At 42.2% G+C, this 15,945-nt stretch overlaps 1 protein-coding gene across 2 annotated transcripts in view; it reads left to right on the forward strand.

Annotated features, from left to right (window-relative positions):
* Positions 1-15,945, forward strand: part of MAP4K2 (mitogen-activated protein kinase kinase kinase kinase 2) — a 365,575-nt gene that overhangs the window by 230,879 nt on the left and 118,751 nt on the right. For both annotated transcript variants that reach the window (XM_078660469.1, XM_078660470.1), the window contains 2 exons: positions 6,278-6,416; positions 6,866-6,993. In XM_078660469.1, the coding sequence (XP_078516595.1) occupies positions 6,278-6,416; positions 6,866-6,993 (267 nt within the window). The remainder of the gene's footprint in view (positions 1-6,277; positions 6,417-6,865; positions 6,994-15,945) is intronic.

The raw sequence follows: 15,945 nt of genomic DNA on the forward strand, positions 1-15,945 counted from the left end.
ATGACCACTTCCTGTGGGGAGTGGGCATACCCTGTCTAGATACTAATTCCACCTAAAACAAGATGAAGGAACCCCTCTTTCATGGAGCACTTCAGGTAGCCTACCTTGTGGGTGGTGGTGCAGGTAGGTCTTCTGCGCAACATGGAGGCACTTTTTAATTATACATAAATGAACTTTTTTTAAATAAACATCTCAAAAACGAAAATACCGTTTAAGGGCAGGAACATTTTTAAATCCTTTGCCTGGAAGTTAGGAGGAAAATCAGTCGAAGTAGCATCTACTTACACTTATCTGGGGGAGAGTTTTTTCTCAGTCTCTTGGAACCATACCGCATTTCCAACGAACCGAATTAAAAGTTGAAGCCCATCTTAGTGCAATAAAAATGTTCTACTCACTTAAGGGACGCAACATTTCACAGCCCTTCTTGAAATCTATTGCACAAAGATCACCCCTCTATTAATTTATGGGTTGGAGTACATTTCTATAAAAGGTGAGGCTTTTGATATTCCAAAGAAGGGAAACTCTTGCGAATGATCACCTCTACTAGCTATGCCACACTGGTACATGCGATTCGGCTAGAATTAGAGGTAGTTAACGGATATACAAGAGCCTTGGCAAACCTTATCAGATGGGCCTATAACCTATTACATGCCCCCGTAGGCTCACTGAGAGCACTCTTCCATCAGGAGACTTTTAAGTCTGATTTAAGGGTAAATACTTACAAAGAAAACTCGGAGACTGCTTTGGAGTATTTTCAATGTTCTACTAAACTCCTGCAAGCTTGGTCTCCAATACTCCTGAAGTTTTTCCTGTAAAACTCTACCCCGAAATTGAGCTCTGAAATGGATAAGTCTCATTGTCTGCTGCTATGTCATTATAAGCCATTTTTAGCTAGAGAAGAGTATAAAGTTAGTTCAAAATAGTTGAGATTTTCATTAACCATAAGGTTAGGTGTTGCATTTTGATGTTAAGACTGGGATATTACCACTAAAAGACGTAACAAAAAAGTGGTGTGGCACCTTAGATAAATCTGGCCGCTGCGATCTTTGTAATGGAGGTATCAAAGACTTAGTACATTTCCTATTTGTCTGTTCCAACAAACTCCTGTTCGAAGCACGCAGCCGATTCATAAAGCCTGTATGTATAAAATACAATGTTTCTAGAACTATGGTTCTGATTAAGTTAATACGTGCTCCCCCAGATTAATTTGTATGTTTCAAAGTTTTTATTTTTTTAAAACTTTTTTAACACTGGTTTATGGATGTTTAATTTATGAACAATAACATTTCCTATATATGTCGTGTTTTTTAAATATTGAGTATCTCTGACAAGGTCTTTATCAATAAAACGTAATTTGAATTTGAATATTTGTAGTGCAACATGCCCACTGCTTAGCTAATTTCCCGCCTGTCCTGGTGCCGAATGGGCCCCTCTAGGTGCATGTCATAATAATTCTAGTACTGGATACCAAACACCATAGCTTTCAGTAACGCCATTATGTAGCTGGGGAACTTGTAATGACTGGTGCTCAGTACATATACTAAAGATGGCTTCCAGGTTCACTTGTACCATCTAGTAATTGAACTAGACAGCACAGGGGCACATCTGCTCAAGCAGATATGTCCTCAAATATAATGTAATGCACCCTGCCTTAGGGCTCTTAGGCCTTCTGTAGGGGTGACTTACGTATATCATATGCTATGACTTTGACATGGCACACAGTGAGTGTGCCATGTCATGTTCTCACACATAATTTGCACCATGTCACTCAGCCTGCAATGGCAGTCTGCATGCAATTGGTAGTGGGGTCCCTTGGGGTGGCATAAACATGCTGCAGCCATTAAGGACCCATTTTAGTACCCAGGCCATAGATACCACTGGTGCCATTTACTAGGGACTTTCAGGGGTGCTAAAGTGTGTGCCAATTGTTTCACAATTGAAACATTTTGCCTTGTTTTTAGGGATAGATCACTGGCACTGTGGCCTCGTTGACATGTACCCAGTGCACATCAGTCACAAAACATCAGTACCAGTGGCATGAAATGGGGGTGACCGTGACACAAAGGGGCACTTTCCTACAGTATTAAATTCTTAGGGAGCACCAAGAGGGAGGGTCTTTGAGCAAAAACAATCCATGGAATCCCAATCAACCCGCTTGTCTAATGCCAGCAATTCTGCCCCCTTGGGATCAACTTCCCAGTTCTGATCTTCATAAGTCGGTCAACGTAAAAACCTCCATACCGCTGGTCGAATCTCCTTAAGACTTTTGTTGTACTACGTAACTCAATTCTCCGCCTTCATAACATGATTATTCCATTTCACGGCCCAAAAAACGTAATTCCTAGATATTTATACTCTTTTACAGCTTCTAAAGGTGAAGAATTAAAAAAATCATGAATATCTCTTTGGCCAGTTTGAGAAGATCATAGCATAGGTTTTATCCATGTTTACAACCAGGAAATTTGTCTCACAATAAGCATTTAAAGCTTGTAACTTCCGTTTCAAGCCAATTGGTGGCAAATCCATCACACCTAAGCCACCTGCGTACATAAGACAATGGATATACACCCTTCCAATCTTTGTAGAGAATAAATTCACTGCTCCTAAAATGTCTGGGAGATCATAGATAAAAAGACTAAAAAGTATGGGAGCTAAAACATAACCTTGATTTAACCTGTTGTTCATCAGTTAGATTTCCCAGCCCTTTTAGAGCAACCTGTATCCAATTATTTTCATGGATTTCCCAAACCATAGCCAGCAAATCCTTAAACCATCTGGCGAGTTTTTTCCGTAGGATCCTGCGGTCAACTCTATCAAATGCCCCCATGAAGTCGACAAAGTAGCAGCACAGTTTACCCACTGTACTTATTGCCCTGCGGGCAGCACCCTGAAGTGCAGAGCAGTGGTCTTCTGTGTAGTACTTTGATCAAAAGCATCCTTGCTCTTTGGGAATTTAACAACGGCCCAAGACTCAAGACGTTTATGAAGAGTCTGAGAATACATTTTATACAAAACATTCAAAATGGAAATCAAACGATAATTTTCTAAATCATTTTGGGTGCCCTCTTTATGCAAGGACTTAATTATTGCACCTTGTCACGAAGAGGCAATGCAGCTAGTATTGGTAACCTATTTCAAACAAGCATTGGCATTGCCAATAGGTCTTGCTTTTGGGACCTTATAAGTGTTTAGGCGGCGCTATTGGCTTTGCCTGCGCTACTAGTCTCTGATGTCTGTCTTTTCAAGTGGCACAGGTGTTCTCACTTGTCTCTGGTGGTGGGTGCACTACCTTTCATGGAGGTTAACATTGCTGATGCCACCGTGCTTGGTGAAATGGAAAGGGCTTGGGTGAGAGAGGGAAGAAATTAGTTTCGTGTCCATTGGCGGATGAGTTTAAAGCTAAGAGTTGTAGGAATAATGTCAGATGTCAGTAAAAAACGTAAAATGCCTGAATTGGAGTATCTGTCAGTAGTAGACAGTCACTTACAGCTTTAAAGGTTTCCACATCCCACGATACTGTCGCATCTTTGTTTCAACCACCTTGGTAGTTGGGTGAGAAGTTTAAATAGACAGTTTAATATTTTTACATAAAGAAAAATGTATTGCTTACAGTGACACTAACAAAATGCTGCCTGTGCACTTCGACCGCCTGTCACTTCCGGTCTTTCAAAAAGATTGTCCTTTGGAATTCCTTGCCATGGATACAGTGCAGTTATCAACCACTATTAAGCGTTGCCTTTGTACCTGCGACACAACTTTCCATTATAGAAAGGTATCTCACTGTAGGTGCTGTGTAATTGTGAAGGAAAAACAAATTGGAAACCCTTTAAAGACAGCAGGGGAAACAGTGTTTTCAGTGTTCGGCTTGTGCATGAGGCTCTAAGATCCGAGCCAGACCATTGGATTGGCTCTGACTCGGCTATCACTGTAAAAGAGTTGGCTCACCCATCTCTCGTTGTTACTCGGAAACACGAATGTTGAAAGGTTGGTCTTGCGTGACCTTGTTATATTGCTAGAAGCTGATAGATGATAGCGTACTGGCAGATGATTTTTTGTAAAGGCTTCTTTCTACCCATCCCTCCTGCTTTTTATCACGACCATTCTTATGTCTCATTCTCCATTGCTTTATTTCTGTAACCTCCTGTGATATTTTTCTAACTTAGATGTGATTTTCTCCTGAAGCAAGACTGGTAAGAGGTGTGGAAAGAAGATTTGTGCATCAGACCCAAAGTGAACAGTTTCTCTGAAGCCTTGAAATCAGTGACACTTTAAAACCACACCTTTTTACCTAAATGAGTTTTGCACACAACTCATAATTACCTGGCTGGAACTACGCCCAAAATGCAGGTTACTCTGAATCGACATGCTGTTCTGTAATTAAATTACGTGGAATGTTGAGGGATAACTCCACTCTGAAAAATACCTGCACTGCCACAGACAAGAACGGATGCACAGCTGCAAAGATTCGTGCTCGGAGCAGCCACGTGTTCTTTGACCCGTTCAAGACACACAATATTCACCAATGAGATGGGAAAAGGAAGGGGTATGGGGAGAGGTAAAGGAGAAACAGCGAGTTTGAGGGGAAACCAGTTATTGAGGCAGAACAAGTCAATTAAAGTAATGTGCTGATCTAATAAAAGCATTTATGCTAGTGTGTGGGTAAGCTCGCGTTTAAAAGCGTCTGACCTACGTGGAATGTTGCCAAAGTCCCTGTAGGTTCGGAATTTGATAGTCTGCTACTGCCCCTGTAACACATCCGCGGCCATGAGGGGCTGTCATTGTAGAAGCTAGATTCTTTTGACGGACAAGGGGTTTATGCTAGTGTGTGGGTAAGCTCACGCTTGAAAGAGTCTGACCTACGTGGAATGTTGCCAAAGTCCCTGTAGGTTCGGAATTTGATAGTCTGCTACTGCCCCTGTAACCCATCCGCGGCCATGAGGGGCTGTCATTGTAGAAGCTAGATTCTTTTGACGGACAAGGGGTTAACCTGTGGGAGTGTTTTCCTTCTAGGAAGAGGCTTACATTTTCTGCTAATGCCTTTAGAATGCACCCGCCCCAATAAATGTACATAACGGCGTGGTTTGCAGGGCCGAAAAAGCAATCACATCTAGATTTCCACATCAGCTGTGCATGGGAAGAGCCTCACCATGCAAACAAAAGAAAACGAGAAGAAACAAATAGTGCGCCAAAACTAACACAAATAGGCAGGACAGGAGGAGTACATGTAATAAGAGGGACAGTCGTCATGGGAGGAACCAAGCACACAAAGGAGAGACCAATTCTACCAATGCACCAATGAAAAGCCAGCATTTTACAACATCACACAAAATAACCAATGGCAAGCATGGGGGTGCCAAAATGCCCACAGAGGGATTACTGCATGCTTCTCAGAGCAGCGCATGTGCTCTGCCTCTAGGCTCGACCTAAAAAGGACTTAATAGATTTTCCCACCATAACAGACTTGACTTGACGTATAAAGAATAGCTCCCGGCTGGGCCTCTGGCTCATGAAGATTCCAGACTTTAAATTATCTCTGACATTAGCCCGTCTCCTGTAGTTGCAATACGTCAGAATCAACTACTTAATCGATAGCAGGGTCACTTTTGCCATCATAATCTTTTTATTTTTTTATTTTTTTAGTAAAGCTCTGATATAAACGTAATCCAATTTGATTTCGAGACCTGTGCCTCAAACCTCGAGGGTGATATTACACTCTCTATATTTACCAAAGGCCAAAAGAGCTTAACATTGCCACTGATCATAGCATCATGCATTTCGTTCCTTTGAGCACAGGCAAAGCAGAAAAAACCTCGGATTTATTTCTTTTTGTTCTATTGACACCGAACTAACCCAGAAAAAGAAATTCTTTTAGGAGTTCTGTTCCTCGTAGGTAAAAATAGCTGGTGTACTGGCCTTGTACACCTTCAAAGTTAATACAAATTAAATGTTTCCATGTGAGCAATTGGTACATCGACTAAATACTATTTTAGTCAAGCATGATTCCACCACACTCTTTTTGGGCCATTTATTTTGCATTTTGTTTTCTTTTCCACCACACTTTCTTTTCCACCGCCTCACTTTTGCATTTTTTTCTCCCCAAACGACCCTCTTTTTGCTCTTTTCCTGTATTGTTTTGCTCTTCCTTCTTTGTTGGTTGGCCATCTTGTCCCTTTTGTTATTTACAATGATGTACTCTTTATTTCGGCCTAAGTTCTCTCTGCTCGCTATTTATTGGCGCTTATCTGAGTTGTTCTAATATAATTGCACTTCTTCCCAGGATGACACGGGAACCTTGAAGCGAACTCCACAGGGGTTGGCGAACAGCAGCAGTTTGGAAGCGATGGAGTCCACTCATGGGTACGCAAGCAGCAAGAATTCTTCATACCCAGCCTCCCATGGGTCCGACAGTACCCCAGGTGAGGCCTGAGACACATCTGGGAATCCAATGTTTTTATGGACATGTAGAACTTGGCAATATGGAGGCTTCCGGAGTCTAAGAAATGTATAAAGCTGTTTTGGGTGCTACAGGTGAAGCCGAGGGTGGGTAGCAGCAGTTTTGAGGTTTTGAATTGATACCCTTTTACCTTACTCCATTACCCTTTTACGCTCCTTTTATCTCGTCTTCTATGCTCTTTAAAAATGATTTGCAACAAATGTAACTTGTAACTGATGTAACTTTGTAACATTGTGGAACCTCATGTAAAGCGCTCTGATACCTCCGGGTCTAGCCAGCGCTATATAAAAATCATCAAATAAATAGCATGCTTATAGCGGGACATAGGACGTTGAATACCAGAATTTCTGGTGAGTGATGGTTCTCCACTTCCTGGATCTGACATTGAAACAATGTGTCTTGTCCATTCAGCTTCTAGCCATATCACAGCTAATCATCTCCCTGAGTCACCTGGATGGGACCTGCCTGAAGTCGCTGATGATTCAAATGCTTTCTTTTCCTCTGAGTGGGCGACCATGAAAAGAAAAGATGAAACCGAGGTTAGTGGCAACAGCATTGGAAAAAGGGGGTTGGGCAAAGGATGTTTTTGGAGGTACCCTGGGTGTATGAGAGTCCGGGCTGTATAAATAACTGTGAGAGGTCTTAGAGTGCAGTGTGCCACAGTGTTTATCTTAGGAGGGTAGACTCAGCTACGGGCATGGGAGGACCCGATTTACACGTGCCCACACTCGAATACAAGATGGCTGTAGTATGATTCATAATCTTTGTAGGATGATGTGTCTGAGCCCTGGAGGCGATATAGATTCTGCATGTTGACAGATGATATTTGACACCAGAGCTCCTTCTTTGTGTACTTCAAATGTTGTTTGGCATAGTTTTATGGTTGGTCGCCCACATTGGCTCCTCCATAGTAGCGGAGAAGGTTCACCCCACTAACAATTCCCCAGAGCTGAAAAATAAAATGGTAATGAAGCTAATTCAGTACCATTTTATTTTTCATCAACCCTTCCCAAACCGATTGTCAGGATGGGGCAGGGCCTGCTGAGTGGCAGCGGCAGCAGGGAGGGGTGGTGGGTGGGCTGCCATAGCATTGTTTAAAGTGCACATGTCTGTTTGGCCGGCTGTCTTGCGACGGCCAGCCATACATGTGCATTTTAAACTTCTCTAACCTAAGTGTCTTAGACAGCTGGGGTATGGAAAGCACAGGCCTCCAGTCCTCCTGCGAGTGCTGGGAGAGGCCACTCCCTCCAATCCTGGCGCTGCCCTCATGCTGTTTACCAGTATGAGAGCAGCGCCAGGATTGGTTAAGGGAGTTGTTAAGGGTCCAGAGCTGGAGGCAGAGCTGAGAAGAAGAAAACCTGAGCAAGGCGGACAATCATTCAGGAAAGTAAGCACCTATTTCTCTTATTTATTTAATAAGTATATATTTAAGTATATATTTAATCTTTATTTAGTAAGTATAAGTTTATTTAATGCAGTTACCCACCCCCCCTCTCTACCTCTGCAAGTTGCCACTGCATATAATAAGACATGGAGATGTGAAGGAGATGCTGTCATCCCAGTGGTATGGAGTAGATGTCTGATAATTGATGCTAAATTGCCAGGAGAGCCCTATGGAGCCTTAAATCCTTCAGGGTGCTTAATGGACAGTGGAATGAGCTTTGCCTGGGTGGACCCCTTTAGACTCTATCCAGAACGTGTCTAGAAAGACTCATTCTATTTTATAATTCTATTGTACAAGGACAACTGCTTTTCCGTGGAACAAAGAATCTATGCAACAGAAGACCTGTAAAAACATATTTCCAAGACATCAAAATAGTTAGATTTGTCTAAGACCTCTGAGAGGTCAGACACCAACAGCTATCCGAGCACCACAAAATGTATGCAGATGCAGTGCTGTCTTGTTTTTGGCATCCCTGTCATCCTTGGGTGCCACTTCAGCCGGACTACTGCCAGAGCAGAGCCAAAGGTTATTTCCTCTGTACCACGTACGTTGTAAATTTTACACTACAGAGCTCTGTATCCATGTGGGACATTAGTAAGCCAACCCCTGTTTTGAAACATGCCCTTCGGCTCTATGAACTGAGGCGCAATCCCTTTTGCATCATTTCCATTCAGAGAAACAGCAGAGTAGGTTTTGCTACTCATAAAAGAGGCACCTGTTCACATTTACCAATCCAAGCTTTGACTATAACTTACCCAAAAGCCAATCACTGTTAAACAGTACTATAAGGATTTATATATAGGTTTCAATAATATCCAGTTTCAAGAAAGTTAGAACCCAAATCACTACATTTATTAACTGCAGGAGACACAAGTCTATGGATGTAGTCCAATGTCATGGTGATAAAGCATATATTTGTCCTTGAGCCACATACTATCACTCATATTGTGTGTTGCATGTTAGAGACATCATCCAGCTGCTGGATGTCATTCTTACACAGGTTCCTTTCTTCCAGTAGTGGAAAGGATTTGCTAGTACAATTCTATCCGCAGTAGGTAACCAAGTACGTAGCGAAAGGTTTTTCTGCACTAGGTGCTCCAGAGAATAACCAACCTACTCAGAAGTTCTCAAACATGCTCTATCTCTAAAACTAGAGCAAGTAACTTAGCTTTCTGAGGTGCTAAAAGACTCTTCTACAATGTATTGAGCTCTAATGGTTATAGATAACCCCCCCCCCCCCCCACCCCCGAGATTGGAAGTGCTTTCAGAGCTGATGGGCACCTGCAATCACCAAGGCTGAAATGACAGGTTAACCGTGTCAGCATTGTGCTGCAATGTTTACAAAGGGATCACATTCAAACTGTTCATCCTGGCTCAGCACTGAAGAGTCCCTTGAAGCAGGAGAATGAGGTGTGGAACTTCAGGACAGACAGCAGTCACAATGTACAAGAAGAATTCTCTTGTTGACTTCTGTAAAAGGCTGGCTAGTAATTATTCGGTTATGGTTTCAAATCAGTTTTTCTCCTTGGTTGACAAACCAATTTTACTAGTACAGATGCAGCCTCATACTGCGACAGAGTATTGTGGCATTGATTGTGGTGTCTAGAGGATGTAATAATTAGGAATAACATACTGAATATTACATTGTTCATACAACGTTCAACAGTTAATGCCTGAACCGTTTCCAGAATTAGTGCAACTTATCACCTGAGAGGGTATTCAGGTTGGAGCAGGAACATATACCGGGCAGAGCTCCTAGTTGAACAGCTAGGTATTCAGTTTCTTGCAGAAGTTGAGAAGTGAAGGAGCTGTCCTGATGTGTTGAGGAAACTCATTCCAGTTCTTGGCGATGATGAAGGAAAAGATGTTCCCTCCTGACTTGCTTCTGCGGATGCAATGACCCATGCATGGGTGAGAGAGGTAGAGTGAAGCTGTCTGGATGTTTGGTAGAGTTGAAGTCGTCTTTGAGGTATGCTTGGCCGGTGTTAAGGAGGGCTTTGTAGGCGTGGACTATTAGATTGAATTGGCAACGTTTATGGATCGGTAACTAGTGTAGTTCAGGGAGGTAGGGAGTGATGTGGGCACTCCTGGGGACATCTACGACGAGTTTGGCAGCAGTGTTTTGGATGATCTGGAGTCTTTTCATAAGCTTGTTGGAGATGCCGACGTAGAGCACGTTGCATTAGTTAAATCTGCAGGTTATGAGGGCCTGGGTGACTGTGCGTCTTGTCTGCCTGGGGAGCTATTTGACAATATTGCAAGAATTCTTAGAATGAAGCAGCAGGATGCGGTCACACCGTTAACCTGTTTATTCATCGTAATTTTGTCATATAAGATGATTCAGAGGGTTCAGGTGTGGTCTGTGGGGGGGGGGGGGGGGTCGGATATTCACTAGGAGGAGTCCCATGGGGAGCTCTTGTTTCAGAAGATCAGAGTTTCCGTTTATCCATGTTGAGTTTACATTGTACATACAGAATCCTAAATCTCGAAGGGTGTCATCAGGTCTTTGATAGTTCCAGATTCTGTGCCAAAATGCCTTTTTCCCAATACTTTTCTACCACTTGTGTGTTGAGACAGATGAAAACTTTTTATCTATACCGAATTTCTTATTACATTTCAAGGCGTATTTATCATGGCATAGTTGTCATTTGCATTTACCAATTAATGGACTTCTTTAAGAAGGTAATAAATATGTGCCAGGGCTCGGGCCTTGAAAGCCCAGCACAAATGAAATCAAAGAAAGTTGCCTCATCAGTGCTCCCTATTTAGACTACACTAAACCCCAACCACTCCAATTTGGTGGATGGTTGAGTTGATGAATATTTTTACTTGGTTTCAGAGCAAGATATCTTTTATTTTACAAGGCCCACTAATGTGTTGTCATTCATTAAGTGGGAGAGACCTTGGGCTATAAAGGACCAGACCATAAAACTCCCGAGCATAACATTCTCATCCCTTTTCATGGCCAGATGGAATCCCAGCATTCCAGCCTTGAATGTGGATATCCTGGAGTTGACTCAAGTCGTGAAAAAAGAGCCAGACAGCAGCTCATAGCCTTTTTCTAACCTTGTGTTTCAACCAGTACATGAAACACATCAGTTACAAATGAAACAAAAACAATATGATAACATTTCTGTAGATGTTATTTTTGATATTCTTATCTAGTTTAAGTGTTAATCAGGAATAATGTAAAAGAAGCAAAATTAAACAAAAAGATCTCACTGTTGACAAGTACAAGAGACATAAATTCAACTATATATCAAAAATAAGTAAATTACTTATGCGTAACTGAATACAAAGTTGCAAACTAATCACATAATTAGCACGATGATTCTATCGAGCCAACCTTTTGGTAACAATAGAAATCTAAGAGTTCTTCCCAATTTAGATTAAATACCTCGAAATCACCTCTGAGTTTGATTGAAACGTTTCATTTTCGCTAAATAAGCCATGTCCTGAACTCAATTGTCGATCTGTGGCGTGCAAATTAATTTCCACTTTCTCAGAATGATTTTAATCTTGCCATCATAAGACCTCGGTGTAGCTATGATTGTTTTCTTTTCCTATTTGTGCCCACTGTTCTGTACCATTACAGACGACGTCTTTGTTTGATACTTTCATATCTGTATTTAACCTCAGCTGTAACCTGCTGTTACCTTCTTTCCACAGTCTGATATTATTGGACTCTTTAAGAACAAGTGAAGCTAGCTACCCTCAGTTTTCCAATATCTCCAGCAAAACCTGGACTATATTTGTCCAATCTTTCTCATTCTGACTCGTGTTTGACTAATTATTTCGAAATCCACATTATTAAAGACACATTCTATCTCCAAAATATGTATAGTATTAATAAATTATAATGTTTGCCTTATCTAAAAAAACAAGAGTATATGCAAAATTTAATTTAAGGGAAATATCATGGGGTTGTATGACACAACCACGCTTTCCTTTCCCACATACTCCTTAACAATGCGGTGGAACAACTAATGCATCTGAATCACACATTCCATATTCTACGCGTTGTTACAATGACTTACCTTAGGGGGGCGCTAGTCTTTGGAATCATATAATTTACTATTCTAACTCCAGTCCCCACAACAGTAGGGAAAGCATTGGATTTTAAAATCCAACACCGCTTTACCTAGCGCATGTCGCGTAATGACTTGCGTTGTAAATGGATTGCGTGGTTCAGATGCATTTGTTGTTCCACCTGCGTTGCAAAGGCACCGCATTGTTCGGCGGACGTGGTATTTGCTGTTTCCCATATCTCAGACACTGACTTGTCCAGAATTTACAACGTAAGGGCTATAGACTGTGTTTGCGCAGTGACTCAAGGCCTAGACACAAGTTCGAATCACCTGCAGATATGTAACTTGGTGTAATCCCTTATCACTACTGGTGACTACACCTACTAAAGTGGGGGTGGAGGAAAGGACCCCTTAAGAACATATAAAACTCCCATTGTGAAGGGGTTTAGGACCACATGTAAAATTCAGGAACAATGCTTTATTAAAGAGTAAGGTGGTGGTCTGTAAGGCTGGTTTGTGTGCACTATGTGGCATCCAGTTCTGTCACTCGCAGGAGTGGATTTCTCCTATGTTCCATGTACTGCATTTCGCTTACACATTCTTAGTTCTATGCAAAAAAACTTTGTTTGATTAAGATTGTAATTGGGGCATTTGATCCTGAGGATGTGGCTTACACATGTTATTAAAGGAGAGCTAAACCCTGATCTTGTCTCTAACCTCTACAATTTCTGATTACTACCTACTACGTTCCAGATTTTCTTGCATCTGTGTTGTAAGTCTCAAGAATTTCCTCTTACAGCCCCTTTGAGAAACTGTTATTCTTCATGAGTGAGGATGAGTAATGGCATCAGATATGCTGCAGCATTACTGTAACATGAATATGGACATGGTGTCTGTGCTCAAATGGAGGAGATTTGTATGGCTTTTATAGTCTGCTTCATCTAGATCCAAAAATGTTCTGGAGTAATATTTTACTTGAGAGAAACTGGTCATAGATACTGTAGACAGGATATCAAATTATTGCAACGCTATAGAGGCCCACAGTGTGTAATTTGAAGCAAGTTCCTTAAAACCTCAAGCATTCTGTTCAGATTAATTTCGTTTTGTGTAAGGCAGGAGTAAATAATTGTTATTTTGACTGCTGGAGAGGGGTTGTGCCTCCAGTGCTCATTTCATTAAAAAATATATATTTGCTTTTGAGAGAACAGCAGAAGGTTTATTCCATATGTGGATGATGTTTGTGATGAAATCTTTATCTCTAAAAATTGTTGAGTAGGGTATACATTGTTCTCATCCTTCCATTTCTCAGTGCCCTGATACATAAACACTCTCTCATTCTGATGAAAGTGAACAAAACGATTGGGCCTTCATGTCTGTTGCTAGACTTTACATCATTATGGTTGAGTAGGTGGTAATGGTCCCGGTATCAAGTTATCGTGATAATTGGGAATGTTATAATGAGATCTCAAACTCCACAGCCAGCCATATCGGGCCTCCAGATTGGTCCAATCCCCTTCAACTTCTGGGATTCTCTATAAATCGGAGAGAGGCAAAGGCTGTACACTTACCTTTTGGATTCTGATTTTCCCCAATAGGAATACCAGAGATAAGGGCGACCCCTTCCAGTGGCCACCGTGATGTTCAATGCTTAGAAACTCGCTGAAGTACTGGTGTGGATGGAAGGAAAAAGCCAAAGGCAAAAAACCCTTCCAGAAGTAGATCAGGACTAAGGAAACCAGAAGTCAAGACAGAATGGCAGACTGGAACCACAGGGACTGAAGATCCAAGAAACTGCTGGAAAATAGGGGATAAACAGCAATTGGGCAATGGGAACAAAAAACAAACTTCAGAAGCATCAGCATGCACTGGCATCCACAGGTTCCAGCCTTATACACCTTCCAGAAAGAAAGATATCCTACAATCCTTCCTGGTGACCATCTTGGATTGAGATCTCTAAATGAAAATTAATAATTATTTCACCATCTTGGATTGGTCTGGAGAAAGTAGGTGCTTCCACCTCTTCACTTCCTGTGGGACGTACTGCAGAAGATGTCCCGATGGAATGAAACCTGGACTGCAAGCATGATATGCCACCTGTTACATCTGCGCCTAATCTCTGATTGCTGAGCAGTTCCATGGAAGTGGAGTGGTATCCAAATACAGCAGTTGGAAGGAGTGCAATAGCAGGGCTGTCCCAAAAAAGAGCACAGTTGCTGCCAAGCAAGTGGCGACCTCAAACTGATCAGTAGAGACCCACGCCGGCGCGTACAGGAAGCCAACAGCACCTCAGGATTTTAGTGTGCTCGGTGAGCCGCCATAAAAAGTAGAGTCCTTATTACAGCCAGTCCACATTCCCTGGACTTGTACTAAGTTTAGGCCATCTTCGCCCCTCCAGGGACAGTTCAGTCCATCAGAGGGCGACTGCTATGGCACAGCCATAGGGATTACGATGCACTTTTCCCTCTGCCTTTTCATGGAGGTCCAACTGCCATGAAATGGCAGACGTAAAGGGATTTTGAGGACCACTAGCAGGGCCCCATTCTCCCCTGGGCTTCCGCTATTGGGCTTGGGGGGCTCATGTGGTGCCCCACCCCCCAAACATCCATGCACTGTGTGCCAGGCACCATGTGGTGCCTGAAACATCATGCATGCATGTTTAAAAATATGCCTTTTTCAATTGCAGCTTGTGCTGCTACCCTTTTCCAGCAGTAGCACAAGCTGCAATTGAAAAAGGCCTATTTCTGACTGCCGTGCTGGCAGTCGCATTTGAATATGGTGGGGTGGAACCGACAACTACTAATCGGGCGGTTCCACTCCCACTATGATGAGCAAAAATTATCTGTTTTTAAGGCCAATATTGCTTTCATTCATCATTTTGAAATGTAATTATTGATCCAATATTACTTTCTTTCTTCATTTTGAAATGTTATTGTTGAATGATCTGATTCATCTGCTCTGCAAACCTTAACCGCATGCGCGCTAGCGGGTTTTCCCGCTGCGCGCTGGATTTTTTAAAAACCCGCGTTACGTGACAAAGCCAGCTCGTCATGCGCGTAGCGCAGGTAACGCCCATGACGAGCTGGCTTTGTCATGCGCACTGAAGGGGTTAATTGAAAGAGTTTGCTCTGTTATGCACATTACAGCTTGATTTTCATTTGTAAATTGTAGCTAACCAGACCCGTTACACTTTATTCTACATGCCGTTTTATGCACTATATCTTGCCTTTTAGGGGGCATTGGTCAAATAAACACCCTCTTGTGTTCTTTACTGAACTCTTCTGTCTCATTTGTGTGGGCATGGGCATGGGCATTTAATCGGAAACACAATTTCTTCTGCTTCGAATTAAATGAATTGCATGTTAGTTTAATCTACACTACTCTATATTATCTGATAATGTTAGCTTGTAATTCTCATAATTACATCTGACTGTCCTTGCTGTGTCTTGCGGAAATAATTATGACCTGACCTATGCAGGCTTTAATGTTCAAAACGGAAAAATCAATACAGTTTGTTTATTAAATAATACATATATCTTTAAGACTGAGTTTTTCTTATAGATTTGCCAAAATGTTGCTTGTTTTCTACTACAACTACCAGGAATAACTGAAACTACTCACACGTCTGTCATACAGACAGATGGGGTTTATATAGGCTGAACAAAACTGCAAAACACATTTCACCATGAAGGACTCAATTTTGAGGTCTCTAACTGTGATTGCACAAACCCTCTTTATTTTTAGGTCTCGCCTGTCGATGCGCATGCGCATCGAGCTTGCGAGACTATTGGGGCTTAAACAGTCTTTAACCAACTTGCAAGGAATCGTGGCGATTCCTTGCAGTGCCCGTGAAATTGAAGCTTAATGCGCATGCGCTTAAAAGCGCGTGCACATGCCCCCAGCCGCCTGCCTGCCCCTGCTGCTTTCACACCCTCTCGCCGTCTGTTCCCCCTGCTGCGTCATCAAAGGCTTTCACGGCGGCCGGCCATGCTTTCAGTTTCACTGCCGGCCGACCGTGTAAA

Source organism: Lissotriton helveticus, chromosome 9, assembly GCF_964261635.1.
Source record: "Lissotriton helveticus chromosome 9, aLisHel1.1, whole genome shotgun sequence".
In the NCBI taxonomy this organism is placed as follows: domain Eukaryota; kingdom Metazoa; phylum Chordata; class Amphibia; order Caudata; family Salamandridae; genus Lissotriton; species Lissotriton helveticus.